This window comes from Plecotus auritus (assembly GCF_963455305.1).
Source record: "Plecotus auritus genome assembly, chromosome: 7".
NCBI classification, from domain to species: domain Eukaryota; kingdom Metazoa; phylum Chordata; class Mammalia; order Chiroptera; family Vespertilionidae; genus Plecotus; species Plecotus auritus.
The window spans coordinates 132,878,158-132,892,100 of record NC_137774.1 but is presented as its reverse complement, the minus strand read 5'-3'; the positions used below and the strand labels follow the sequence as shown (position 1 = coordinate 132,892,100).

Below are 13,943 nucleotides of genomic sequence, written 5' to 3'. Positions count from 1 at the left end.
TTTCGTGCACCAGGCCTCTAGTATATATATAAAATAACCAGCTTGTATGTGACTTTAATGCTATAAATACTCACCACCAAAACTGGTTTGGAAGATTGTTCTGGAATTTCAAGTTGATTTCCTCTGTCTCCTAGACGCCTATGAACTGGTTAGGTTTCTGAAATCACCAGTTCACAAGCAGACTGGGATTCTAGGGAAAGGGGCTCAACTGGCCAGGGGTCTACCATGTGCCTACCTAACCAACCAGCACACCCACAGCCACCCATCTCTCAATTTACGGTCCCAGGGAGTCCTGACCTGTCTCTTCCCATGTACCACCATTCATTAGAGCAGCGGTTGCCAACCGGTAGTCCGTGAGGTCCAAAAGGTTGGCAACCACAGGTTTAAGGAAACCTTTGGAGCAGTGGTCACCAACTGGTGGTCCGTGGACCACTGGTGGTCCATGAGGTCCAAAAGGTTGGTGACTGCTGCATTAGAGGGGCACCAATAGGAAACCTTTGCAATGCGCACAAACACCCAAAACACTCTAGGGCAGCATTTCCCTAAGTGTATTTCTCAGAACACAAATATCACAAGACACCTATTTAAAGAAATCACATAAAAATAAAATACAGGTACTCCTTGGAGATTGAAACCACGCAATAGCCTACCAAAGGTTCTGAAAGGCCTGCAGTTACTTAGCTTTGTCTAACCTGACACTTCCCAAATTTATTTGACTTTATTTATATAATAATGATATATTCTGCCAAAATACACCTTCAGGAACTACTTCTCCAAGAAACTAAAAGATGTCTTTTAAAAAACCTTACAATATAATTTCAAATCAATAATGAAGATTCAAAACTTATTTTCCTGTATGAAGAAACTACTTTGTTTTGCTCTGAATACTTTTCTATCAAAACAAAATAAAAAAACCATTCCCCTCTCTATTTAAAAATGTCCAACTCAAAGTTACCCTTTCTTGTGTCATTGTTCAAGAATGTTAATTCTCATCATTGGCCCCTTCATCTAGAACAAATAGCTGCTGTCTATTTTTGATTCTGAGATTACCTCTCCACCTCAGTCACAATAGTTTTAAGTCTAGGGCAGGTAATCTGCATCCCAACTACATCCCAACAAGAGTTTGGGCTAAATTATTTTGCAAACCCTTAAAAAAGTATGAAAACATTGAGATGTAAATTCCACAGAACTGAACAAGAAGAAAGGCAAAAGACATAATTCCTAACACCAACAACATATACAAAAGACCATCCTCACAACCCAAATTATACTCTGTGGCTGTGCTCAGGATTTCAATTAATAAATAAGAAAACCAAGACAAAGTCAATTACTAAATCCCTGTGAGCCTAAACCAGTGGTCGGCAAACCGTGGCTCACGAGCCACATGCGGCTCTTTGGCCCCTTGAGTGTGGCTCTTCCACAAAATACCACGAGCGGGCGCACACGTACAGTGAGATTGAAACTTCGTGGCCCATGCGCAGAAGTCAGTTTTCGGCCTGGGTGAGTCTATTTTGAAGAAGTGGTTCTAACGCTGAGCCACACTCAAGGGGCCAAAGAGCCGCATGTGGCTCGCGAGACCACTGGGCTAAACAAAAAGCATGCAGGCATGCTGCACCTTCTTTATCAGAGCGTGGCCCCCGGTTCGTCTCCTAACTCTGTGCGTTAGAGAGGTAACACATGCAAAGCAAAGGACTACCACCTGGAGACACGGAACTGTTTTCAAAATATTTTATCCTCAAGAGTAAACCCAGGTACCATAGGAAGAAAAAGATTAAAAAGTTAGTCTTTTTTATGCCTTTTTCATACAAATCATAAAAGATGACAGTTGATATGGGATCTTTATCATGTGGGAATTACCTGACAATTTTCTAATACTATAACACAAACATAGTCCCTTTTATATTCTCCTCCACCATCACCTCCAAAAGAAAGTAGGTCACAGCATTTTGTTTAAGATTATGGACCATTTAGCTCAACAAACTCGAACTTTATACAAAGCATATCCAACAGGCTGATCACAAGCTCTCTGTCCAGTCTGGAAAGCTGTTCCTAGGTGTGCAGCATCTCTGCGGGGGTTTGTGCTCAGTGATAGCTTCCTAATATCTCACTGGCTTATACCAAAAGAGCTCAACTAAGTAAACCCACATATAAATTTTTATCTCTCTAAACTACATTTTGCGCCCTGACCGGTTTGGCTCAGTGGACAGAGCGTCAGCCTGAGGACTGAAGGGTCCCAGGTTCGATTCCAGTCAAGGGCATGTGCCTTGGTTGCGGGCACATCCCCAGTAGGGAGTGTGCAGGAGGCAGCTGATAGATGTTTCTCATCTATGTTTCTAACTCTCTATCCTTCTCCCTTCCTCTCTGTAAAAAAATCAATAAAAAAATAAAAAAACAAACTACATTTTGCATCTTAGGAGAAGTAGTCTGGAAGCATCATGGCCTATGTAGTGTAAGGCTAAAGGCAGTACAGAGCAGGAATGACCAAAAGGAAATAAATCATATTTAGTCATCTTCTTTACTAAGAAAGGACAAATACTTGTTATTCTAAAATGATGTCTTTTGATTAAATTTTCAACATATAAAACCTTACAGTATGCTCATCGGCTGCAGTCTGTGTTGTAAGAACATGAGCTCCCATATTCTTATAAAAACTTACATACATTTTTCTTATTCATGGCCATTAGTGGTTTTATTGACATAAAAACTTACATACCCCAGGGTTATCTCTTTACTTTGCCTATAAACTTGGAATTAAATTTACCATTCAATTTTATAATCTGTTAGAGTTGGTATAGCTCTTTCTCCCACAATTTATTTATTTATTTAAGTTTTAATTTTTATTGTCCTGTTTTACATGTGTTTGACAATTGTAAGCCACTTCAAATGCTTTTTGGAAGTTTTCATACAAATCATAATGAAAATGACGAACCCTGACTGAAGCATAAACAGATGTCAGGTCAATGTGATAACCAACCTCCTCCAACATACATCAGTCCTAGAGGACAACACAAAGCCCTCTGGTCATGATTTCCAATATAGAATATTCATATGGATTTCGGATTGCTGGAAACTAAAGAAGATTAATGCATAATGTGTGCGAACTCATTCTCTCCCACCTGTTGCAATACTTACATGAAATTCTTTAGTTACTTTCCCTAAATGCATCCAAACAGATGAACAAGATATTGAAGACCACCTTGTTTCTCACTTTCAAGAAGAAATATTTACAAGGACTTAAAGACTCCTATTTAAATAGCTACTGAAATACAGAACAAATTGAGAGGATGCAGATCAAACACAGCTGAGCTCACATGAGACAAGTCTTGACTGCAAAGCTGTTTTCTTAGCCTGTAGGTTTCTGCAGGACGTGATAAGGTTTGCTGAGCACCATTGTAATCTTTTAAGACACTAATCAAACGCATGGTCCTATATTTTAAAAATCCCAGAAGTGGTTTTAGGACAACAGAAGCACCTCAGCCACTAAAGTAAGATTCTATTATAAGTAAAGTTACTTGCACAGCAAATCCTTTAACAGTTCAGCATCCAATAAATAGAAAATATGCTTTTAAATGTACTGCTATTCCCAATTATTCCACTGGACCCTTCAACTATAGTTAAACTACATAAAAAAATAATTTAGTTGTCATGAAACTTGTAACTACATGATATGCTTATTATGAAAGAGCACTGGAGTGAGCCAAGCATGATGAACTTGGACCGGCACACAGTAGGTACTTCTATTACTCTAGTGGGGTTCCTTTTCAGTAGTGTCTAAGAAAGGGGCAAGTTTCAATAAAACTTTACAGCCTGGCATAATAACGATGCGCAACACATTCAGTTCTCCTGAAATCAATTCCAGAAAGAGATGACCAGAGTTAAAGATATACTAAAATACAAACGTCTAAAGTTGCTACATTCACCCAATAAACTAAAAGAGCCCTTTCTAACATAGATTGAACATGTCAGCAAATACTAATGTAATATTGAAGTGCATATAGTCAGGTATATATTTATATAACCACTTTTAATATTTACATATGGTACTGACACCCCCAAACGATTAGTCTTATGAGAGCATACTTAAAAAGCACATTCCTCATTGCTTTTTAAAATTAAATACAGGCTCTTCTATGGAAGTAAGTAGAATATTAGGATAATATATTTTTCCTAACGTCTAAAATAGGCATCAAATTTCTAAATAGAAGAAAAAGGCCTCAGCCATAGGACCACATATTAGTTATTCATACTGGCTTAAGAAAACTAAAATTAATAAATTAGCTTGAATAAATTAAAAGAGTGCACATTCAGAACAGAATTGTAGCTTTTGGTCAGCAACATGTGAACCATGTTTTAGCACAACAGAAGCACCTCAGCCACTAAAATAAGATTCTCTTATAAGTAATTTTTCCTTGCAAAAGGCAAAAATCTGCCAAGATTAAGACCGGTTGTTGTTGTTTTTTTAAATATATACAGTACATTATGTTTTCTTTTCCCCCCAAGTTCATTTAGTATTTATTTTGGTGGTATTTAAAGTGCATTGCCAGCTAAAAGACAAGCTTCCTAATTTAAAAAAATAGATGTCACAGAAAGTTTCTCTTGCTTTAGAGTCTTCCTCATACCTATTAGCAGCATTTTCTTTTTGTTTTCACACAATTAGTATAAGAGATTACTGCATTGATCATATGACTTTGGACACAAAGCAGGCTGTCTGTCAGGGTGATAGCCGCTGTAAGGAATCGCTTTCTTCTTCTGCTGGAGTCAATTTAAGTGTTGGCAATTTCCGAGGAGGAAGTTGAGGGCTTTGGCGAAGATTGTCATCCATCTGTGGAAAGCACAAAAGGTACATCTGACTAATGGCTGAGGCACCCCTTATGTGGACTGCGGCTCCCCATCCAAACTATAGCCTAGAAGAGTACAGAACCTTATGTCTCTAAAACTGCCAGAAAACCTTTTTCTTGCAAATAATCTCTCAAGAATTCTAAATGTCATACCTCAAATACCAGCTGACTTGGTATATGTAAAAAAGCCATATAGCTCATCCTTGGTGCCTTCACAATATTATAGTAAATCCACAAAATGAATGTTTTATTGAACTCAACCATAGCATGACTTGGTTTAAGAGGTCTTCTAATAGTAAAAGCAATACTTCTGTTATTAAGCTCCACAGTTTACACAGTTTGTACACATACAATATCTCATTTGTTCTTCCCAACATCATTGTGAAGGAAAAAAAACAGATAATATCACTCCCTATTTTACAGATTAGCAAAATGAAGCTCAGAATGGTTAAGGAATTTGCCTTTAGTTGCAAAGCTAGTATCAGAGCTGACATTTGAACCTAAGTTTTCTAGAGAAACAAATTAATATGGAGCACATTGAAAACATGTCCAAGGGTTTCAGACTTACCCTAAGGAGTACATTAGCATCCCTGAAAACACTAGGAAAGGGATTATTTAGAACTGAGTCAGATCTTAGAAAACTGCCTTTAACCAGAGCACCCTGCAAACAGGGCTCAAGACTCCAGTCCTGGTGCTGCGCTGTCAGTTTCACTTCAAAAAGACAGCTGCCATCAAAGATTCAAAGCCAACAGAATATAGCATCTTTTTATCTACTTGATATGCATGTTTTTTAGAGTTTTGAACAAAACTTTCCCTTATCTTCTCAAGATGCTCTTATAAGGCAGAGTGCAAATGTTTCAGCAGAGGTATATGGGACTTGTAGGACAGGAAAGAGAATAAAAGATTAACTTTTAATTTGCCAATGAAAAAAGTATCTCCAGTGAACTCTTTGAATCAATTGTGTTAAGATGTCTTCTTTTCCTTGCCAAAATTAAGTTCCTGAAACAGAACGCTTAAAAAAAAAAACACCTCTAGATTTTCTGTCCAAACAGTGAGCAATAGTAGCCATAAAGATTTGTTGCTCTAATGGCTTGTAGAAAGCAGTGAAGCGAACTGAACAGCAGGTATGAAGGAATGGAGCAATGCTGAAATAGGGTCAGAAAACTTTCATATATTGATGATGATCCAAGATGAAGTGTACATGAATTTGCCCCATACAGAAAATGGAAACTATACTGGACAGCATTCACTTAGCAGATAAGTGTCTATAATAGTTTCAGTAATCTTTCCATTATCCATACTTAACAGAATATATTTCCTCTCATGAGAGTTACTGATTTGGACAAAGAATTAAAACAAACTAGGCTTTTACTTAGCTTACCCAAACTTCAGTAATGAACTCTTACAATTTTACTGCTCTGTTTTACTCACTTCTCAAGTTCTAACACATAAAATACAATAAAAAGAAACAGAACTGTCATTCTAGAGTGGCAGTTATAAACCTAGTATTACTAGTAATGGATACATAATCTCATCCATGAGTTAGATGGCTGACAAACTACAAAGCCCATGCTGGATTCCAATTTCTAGGGTTCAAATAACCTCTCTAACTCTTGTCACCTGAATGACCTTGGGCAGGTGACATAAGCTACTCTTGAAGCTTCAGTATCTTCATCTGTAAAATGGGAATGATAGAGGACTTGTACACATAGATTAAATGAGGTAACTCATATAAAGCTAATACAACATAGTGTCTCTTACTGCTAGCCAGTGTTATTAGGGTACACTGCCCCATTAGTTTGTGAAAAAATTAAGTATTATTTATTTGTTTGAGGATAAAAGCAAGTTTATCAGACACTTGCAGGAGGAGGGTTGGAGGGGGGGAGAAATGCATAACTCCCTTGTAATTTCCCAATTAGAATCACCCTTGAAATTTTCATTGTTGGCTCTCTTGCCTACCCAGTTCCTCAATATCTCTCTCACCAAATGAATACCCCAAAATGGCAAAATATCCACACTGATAAAAAAAAAAATTGTAGACTGCATTTAGAACAGAGAAGGACAGGAAGGAGAAAATATAAAGCAGTCCATGTGGAAGAAAGAACAAGACATCATAATACAATTAACAAGAAAGGATAAGCACAGATGCTTCCAATCTCAAGAAATGTTAACTTAGAGACAAGCAGACAAGCAAGCAAGAAGTATTTTTGTCTTTTTTTTTTTTTTTAAGCCAGGCTTTTGGTCTCCTAATTTGAAAAATACTAATTGTGTGGTAAAAGTAAACCAAATACCATCATCAGATCTTTCCCTAAAGTTATCAGGCCACTTCTGACTTCAAAATACTATATTATACTATACAACTTTAGTAAATGTATATTTAAACAGCTTTCTGAAAAAAAATTACCTTTTTAAAGGTAAAGTTAATTCATAACCCAAATTACAATATTAACTACAGAAAGGGAAATACTAAACTACTACTTTAAAAAACGATTGAAGTAAACTTGACCTTTTCAATCAAGTTGGATTCCTTATTTACAAGCTGTGTGAGTTTCTGCAGATTTGCATCTACCGTTTCTTGTCCAGCAGGAGAGATGCCTAAGAAGCCAGGGACAGAAATCAGAAAGACAGGAAAATTTGAAAGCCTTTAAAGCTGTTTAGATTAAAAGAATTTTGAGTCTATCCACCCTCCCAAGTGGCCCACCCTCCAAAAAAAGGCAGAGAAAAACCATTCTGCATTCAAAGGCAAACTTAAATGGGAAAGCAATGCTCCAAAACAAAAACCGCAAACAAAAGGACTGAATTTGTCCACAGAGTAGACAAAGTAACCAAGTTGGCCAAGTGGGTTGCAGCTAGCCAAATTAGTAGAAAAGCACAGCACTCCTCATTTCCTTCTCAGATTTAAGTAGTGCCTTTCCCCCAACCATTCCAAATATGTCTTTAGTTACAACTATTTGGATAGCTTTCTAAGGCAGTGACTCCAAACAGGTATCCATCCATCTAACACCCAAAGTATTTGGAGGCACTTCAAAAAGAATACAGATTCCTGGGATCTATCCCTAAGAAACTCTAATTTGGTAAATCTGGTAGAAGACCCAAGCTTTTGTATGTGTCCTGTAGAGAGGTCTGCCAACCACTACTTCAAAGTAACAAAGTTGCCTGGCCAGCTGTGGCTCAGTGGTTGAGCACTGACCTATGAACCAGAAGGTCACTGTTTCATTCCTAGTCAGGACATATGCCCGGATTGCGGGCTTGATCCCCAATGTGGAGCGTGCAGGAGGCAGCTGATCAATGATTCTCTCATCATTGTTTCTCTCTCTCTCTCTCTCTCTCTCTCTCTCTCATATCAATAAAAATATATATATATTTTAAAAAGGACAATTTCTGCCAAGTCTCCCAATACAAATTTAGTATCCCAATCACTTAAGCATAAGGCCTTACACTCCTAACAAATCATTTCCTAAATGACAGGTGCCCTCCCTCTGTTTACTATACCTCCAGTCTGATGCAATCAGTTTTCAAGTAGTAGAATCATAGGGGTGTACCTCACCAAAATCAATCTGCTACTGATTTCTGTTCACGCTGGAAAATGCTAGAAGCAACATTTAAAGTAATTGCCCATTTGCATTAGGAAAAATGCTATCTAAAAACACCTCAATAAATATCTGTAGTTTAAACTTTTTGAAGAAAATGACCCACTTCAAAGGGGCAATATTTAAAGAAGAACAAGAAGCAAGCAATGTATAAAATCCAAAAGAATAGGAAAAAAGGCAAATATTCATTCCTCTATTTAAATAAGAACTAACATATGGGAATAAAAATAAAGTTGGAGAAATGCAACTTTTTGAAGCGCTATAAACCAGCATTTAAAGACAATACACAAACTTCTTTAATAAGTAATGAATCTTGCTTATGTGTCCTTAGGAGAATTTGCAGATCCTCTATACAAACAAAGATTAGCTGAAGATGAGCCACCTTACCTCCAAGACTAAGCCTAAAATAAGTGTTTAGGATGTCATCACAAAAGCGACACAGGTTGGAGAGCTGTTTCAAATGTTCTTGTAACTGAACTTTAGGGAAGCGTACTTTATAAAGAGGTGCGAGAAAACCAAACACATAGGCATCCAAGGTAGAAGGCCTAAAAATAAATTCAGGATTTTTTAAAATCACATAAGAAAATATTAACTTGGGATTATAAAAAAATTTTTCTCAAATATATTAATCAATTCTGAAGTATACAATTTAGTGTTTTAAAAGGTTTACTATCCATTATAACTTATAATAATGATAATAATGATGCAAGTAGAATTTTACTCAGTTGTTTTTTAATACTCTAACCATTTATTTTATTTAGAAGAAAATTCAGTTGCAAATTAAGATGCATTTATACTCTCGAGTATTATATAGTAACTGGAGACAGGATGGAAATAGTCTTAAATGTTTTCAATACACATATGCAGTATATGAAGTCAATGTTAGATTACCACCAACAGAAAGTTTCCCCTTAGTAAAAATCCATTAAATGTTTTTAATGTGAAAAACTCACTTTTGGGGGAGTGGGAAGACAAGAGGACTTGCTTTAAATAATTGCTCATTGAATATATGCACACAAAACATCAGAATGATTTTTAAGGGAATGCACTCACGTATCTCCAAAGAAAAACTGAGATGTTCCCAATCTGTTTGACAGAAGATTTAGGCACTCCTTGGCGTCTCTGTATATCTAATAAGGATGACATTACATCTCAGAAGTAGGACACATACTCTAGAACTCCTTTTTAGGTAGGTACCTATGGATTAGTTCATCTCTGCTATCTCTCTTGTCCCTCCTCAGGAGGGCCCTAGCTCTGACAGTAATCTCGACCATACCTGTGCTTCCACTTCTCGGAGGTGGTAGAGGGGAGGCTCTCCTCTGGTCAGGAGAATCCTAGTCAGTGCTCCCTTAGACATTCTTCCAGGAAGGATCAAACTCAAGGGAAAGGGAATTCGTGAAGCAAACCACGGCTTTGTCACAGTAAAGTAATTGTCACTCTCAACCCAGAATGTGTGAAGCTGCAAAAGAAAAGAAAAAACACTATAATGATGTTCTTTAATTAAAAGGTCACTCTATTGATGTGCAAGTTTTTCATAAATATCTTTGTATAAAATGACTTCATACAAATTTTCCAGTAGAACAACTCAAGGATTAAACAAGATTTTAAATGTGAGTTTTGTTGGTTACTATATCTCAGGCACCCAGAACCAGGCCTATTACATAGTAGGTGCTCAATAAATATTTGCTGAATGAATGGATTATAGTTCACCCAATTCTATATATGGAACAACAAACTCCACCTCCCATAAAGAATTTTTATTTCCAAAATGACATTACTTTTCACTTTATTGTTTTGCATACTAGCTGAATGTCTAACAGAATCCAGTTTCACAGGAACATGAAAGAATCAAGATTAATACATATGTGAAATTTCCTCTCTTAAGCCCTTTTCATTATTTTTCTTCTAAACAGACTAAGTGCATTTTCGGTAGGACATTAAGATACTGTAATATTCAACAATGCTCACCACTGCGGGAAGAAGCTTCTCTTCAAGGAGAGCAATGTAAGCCAGGGTATCTGCCCCTTGTCTTGCTGAGAGCTCATAATCAGCATTATATTTCTATTAAAAAGTATAAATAAACAAAACACCTCAGACGTCAAGAGCATCCCCAAATAGTCAAGCTAAATAAACTAGGGTTCCCATTTATTCTTCCACAAAAATGGTAAACATGATATTAAAAGGGGGAAAAATAAATACAAATTTAGAAACAAATGCTGTTTAATGCAAATGTACAGTATCATGCACACAGTAAAGTCAATAACTTATGATTTTTTATTCACTACTACTATTTCAGTAATTGTTAATGACCAGTTTAGTACCAACTTATTAAAAGAAGCTATTATTATTTTTGTTAACAGTAAGGATAAAGTTCTAACTGGTTACATTTTTCCCCAATGAAAAAAGAAAAACTTCCAATTTAGAAAAATTCTAAATTTTGTTGCTGTGAGATTTCTTTAAAAGAAAAAAAAAAAATGGCCCTGGTTCGTGTGGCAAGTTGTCCCATACACCAAAAAGTGGCAAGTTCAATTCCCAGTCAGGGCACATACCCAGGTTGCCAGGTTAGGGGTTCAATCACTAATAGGGGTGCATGTGGAAGGCAGACAATCAATGTTTCTCTTTCACATTGTTGTTTCTTTCTCTTTCTCTCTCTCCCTCCTCCACCTCTCCCCCTTCCTCTCTCTTAAAAAAAAAAAATCACTAGAAAAAATTTGAAGTATTGGCAAAATCAATAATTTTTGCATTTATATGTCTTAACATATTTATACATTTTAACACATTATAAAAATCTTTACATGTTCAAATACCTTAAATACAGTATTGCATGAAACATTTAACTATATCAGTTAAGTGGGTTTTTTTTTTATTGTTTAAAGTATTACATATATTAGTACATATATCTCCTCTTTTTTTTGTCCATTGACCTTCCCCCAGCCTCTCCTACCCCCTGTTGCATGCCCTCATCCCACCCCCCAGTGTCTTGTGTCCATTGGTGTGCTTATATGCATGCATACAAGTCCTTTGGTTGATGTATTTCCCTCCCTCCCCAACACTCCCCAGCCTTCCCGCTGTAATTTGACAGTCTGTTAGGTGCTTTACTGCCGCTGTATCTATGTTTTTATTCATCACGTTATAATGTTCTTTATTTTCCATAAATGAGTGAGATCATGTGGTATTTTTCTTTCATTACCTGGCTTATTTCACTTAACATAATGCTCTCCAGTTAAGTTGTTTTTGAAAACTAAAATAAATAGTTGCTAGTTGGTGGGACTTCAGATATCATACCTAGCACAAAATGTGTAGCAAGTATGTAACTAAATTGACAATTATGTCATAAGTGTAATAGCAAAGATGGCTAAATTGAATATGCTTATATCTAAACTTCAATAAAATCCAAGAAAAGTGCATGAAAATATAAGTGGACTATACCTCACTTTATAACTTTGAAATCACAGTATAATTCATGACTTGAAAGTCTTTTTATATTAAACTCCAGGTATCCTCAGGTGTCTACTAACTTGGCAAAAAGATTTTTTTTTAAATCTGCAAACCTTACGATGTGTTGTGTGTTTTTTTTTTAAAGCAACATGCAGGGGTCAACAATCTACTTCTTCAAAAAGAACCACCCACCTGTTTTCTTAAAAAGTTCAGTATTTTTGCTGGTTGAGAAACAATCTTGTCTTCAGTGGTCAAAATTGGTACATCTCCTATAATCAAAAAAACAGTCTACATACAAGGAAACATTTTGCTCTCCTCTTAAGATAGTCCAATACTCTAAAAACGTATACCAATTGCACATTTGAAGGGGGAAATGAGTAAGCCCATCATAGTTTTTTGCAATTTCACAAAGAGCAGTTGGATAGAACATTTTCATTTCTCATCATTTCCACTGATTTGGCTTGCACTTTTAAGTATTATTCAGAATGATCAAATCATAAGCAAAACACAGCCAAGGTCATGGTAAAAAAACAAACAAAAAAACCCACCTAAAATCCCAAGGTACTCCATGGCTGTATGCCTCAGCGCTTTAAAGGGGGCGGCGGGGCGGGGGGGTGGAGAGGGGGGAGGCCCTTAAAGAAGGTAGAAGGGGTGTTAAAAGTTTACACTGTACCTCTTGAACCTCTCCAGGTGTTATCTATGACACTGACTTTCAAGGGTGCGCCAGAAAATTTGGCGTAAGCCTGAAACAGAGTTTGCAATAAAACATTTTAGACTGAGTACATAATGCAAATTTGCAGAGCTGCTTTACTTCACAGCCGGGTTCCGAAGACAGAACCTCTCGACAAGGGGGCGCGTCCCTTCCCCATCTCTAGCCCAGGGAGCACGCGCGCCACTACCCGACTTTCGGGAACCTTGTTCTTTCCCAAAGGATGGGGGTGCGGTTAAGGGGGGATGCGGCGCGTGCCCCGCTTCGGGCTTTCACTCCACCGCCCAGATAGCTTTGCAAGGATGAGAATAACTCGGGAGCCAGGAGGAAAAGCGGGAGGTCTCCGCCACGCCTCGGCGGGGTCACAGGCCAGGTGTAACTCAGCTGCAGGGAGCCCAGGGCGGTGCAGTGCCGGGCCCTCCTCAGCCCGCAGGGAACCGCTACAGGCCGCCGGCGCCCGGCCCAGCCAGCTTCGCGCCTCTGGCCCCGCCCCTTCCTGCCCGCCCCTGGCCCGAGCAGCGGCCTCACCATTACCACCAAGGACTCGCTGTGGACCGAAGGGAGCCCCCAGCCCCCTCCCCAGCAACTGAGCTCCAAGGGGGCCGCCATCTTGCCGGGGCCAACCTCTCCTATCCCGGAAGTACTTCTGCCGCCCAATTTCCGGCAGGTGAAAGTGAGGGGCGGGGCTAGGGAGGGAAAGGGTCCCTTCGTGCCCTGGAGAGGTACAGAAAGGAGCACAGGTGGGTTAAAAGCGCGCTTAGAATCAGCTTGGCCTAGGTCTAGCTAGGGGTTAGGAGTCCTGGGCCTTAAATCAGACCCATCAGTCATTCTGTAAATATTTATTGGCTGCCTAATGTATCCCAAATCCTTTGAACCTTACCACCCTGGTCCTAAACCAGGGGTGGGCAAACTTTTTGACTAGAGGGCCACAATGGGTTCTTAAACGGGATCGGAGGGCCGGAACAAAAGCATGGATGGAGTGTTTGTGTGAACTAATATAAATTCAAAGTAAACATCATTACATAAAAGGGTACGGTCTTTTTTTTAAATTTCAATAGTTTTATTCATTTTAAACATTTTAACAAGAAGAATGTAAACACTAATTATTATAATTTGAAACTTCAAAAAATGGAGGAATCATAGCACAATAACATACCTTATATTGAAGATGGCAAAGGCAAAATAAAATTGCCTAACAAAGGAAAGGTACACAAGCCTTTCAAATTAAACTTAAATATAATAAAATAATTTAAAACTAAAACAAATAGAAAAGAACAAAATGTGTAAACAGTAAATTAAACATTTTCTTTAGTGCAACTTCCAAATTATGCCCAGGACGTAGATGTAGATGGCAATGTAGACTGGGTT

General features: G+C 37.9%; 1 protein-coding gene across 3 annotated transcripts; it reads right to left on the bottom strand.

Annotated features, from left to right (window-relative positions):
* Positions 1-2,672: 2,672 nt before the first annotated feature.
* MTX3 (metaxin 3) lies at positions 2,673-13,214 on the bottom strand. 3 transcript variants are annotated; one of them, XM_080679293.1, is made up of 9 exons: positions 13,104-13,214; positions 12,540-12,609; positions 12,059-12,135; positions 10,397-10,489; positions 9,705-9,887; positions 9,482-9,558; positions 8,816-8,973; positions 7,345-7,433; positions 2,673-4,822 (listed from the first exon to the last, which is right to left on the bottom strand). In XM_080679293.1, exons 1-9 carry the CDS (start codon positions 13,182-13,184, stop codon positions 4,712-4,714), a joined length of 939 nt encoding a protein of 312 aa, XP_080535419.1. In that variant the 5' UTR covers positions 13,185-13,214; the 3' UTR covers positions 2,673-4,711. The 3 variants fall into 3 exon arrangements, with proteins under 3 accessions (XP_080535419.1, XP_080535418.1, XP_080535417.1); XM_080679292.1 differs by lacking the exon at positions 7,345-7,433 and having other exon boundaries at positions 4,013-4,822; positions 13,104-13,211; XM_080679291.1 differs by lacking the exons at positions 2,673-4,822; positions 7,345-7,433 and adding an exon at positions 8,336-8,427 and having other exon boundaries at positions 13,104-13,211.
* Between the last annotated feature and the right edge of the window lie 729 nt (positions 13,215-13,943).

Excerpts from the sequence above, each read along its gene's own strand:
- MTX3 (XM_080679293.1), bottom strand. The coding sequence starts at position 13,184 with ATGGCGGCCCCCTTGGAGCTCAGTTGCTGGGGAGGGGGCTGGGGGCTC. Across the intron at positions 10,490-12,058 it reads TGAACTTTTTAAGAAAACAG|AAATATAATGCTGATTATGA; the intron begins GTGGGTGGTTCT and ends ACTTTTTAATAG. Across the intron at positions 8,974-9,481 it reads CAGTTTTTCTTTGGAGATAC|GCCTTCTACCTTGGATGCCT; the intron begins GTGAGTGCATTC and ends ATTTATTTTTAG.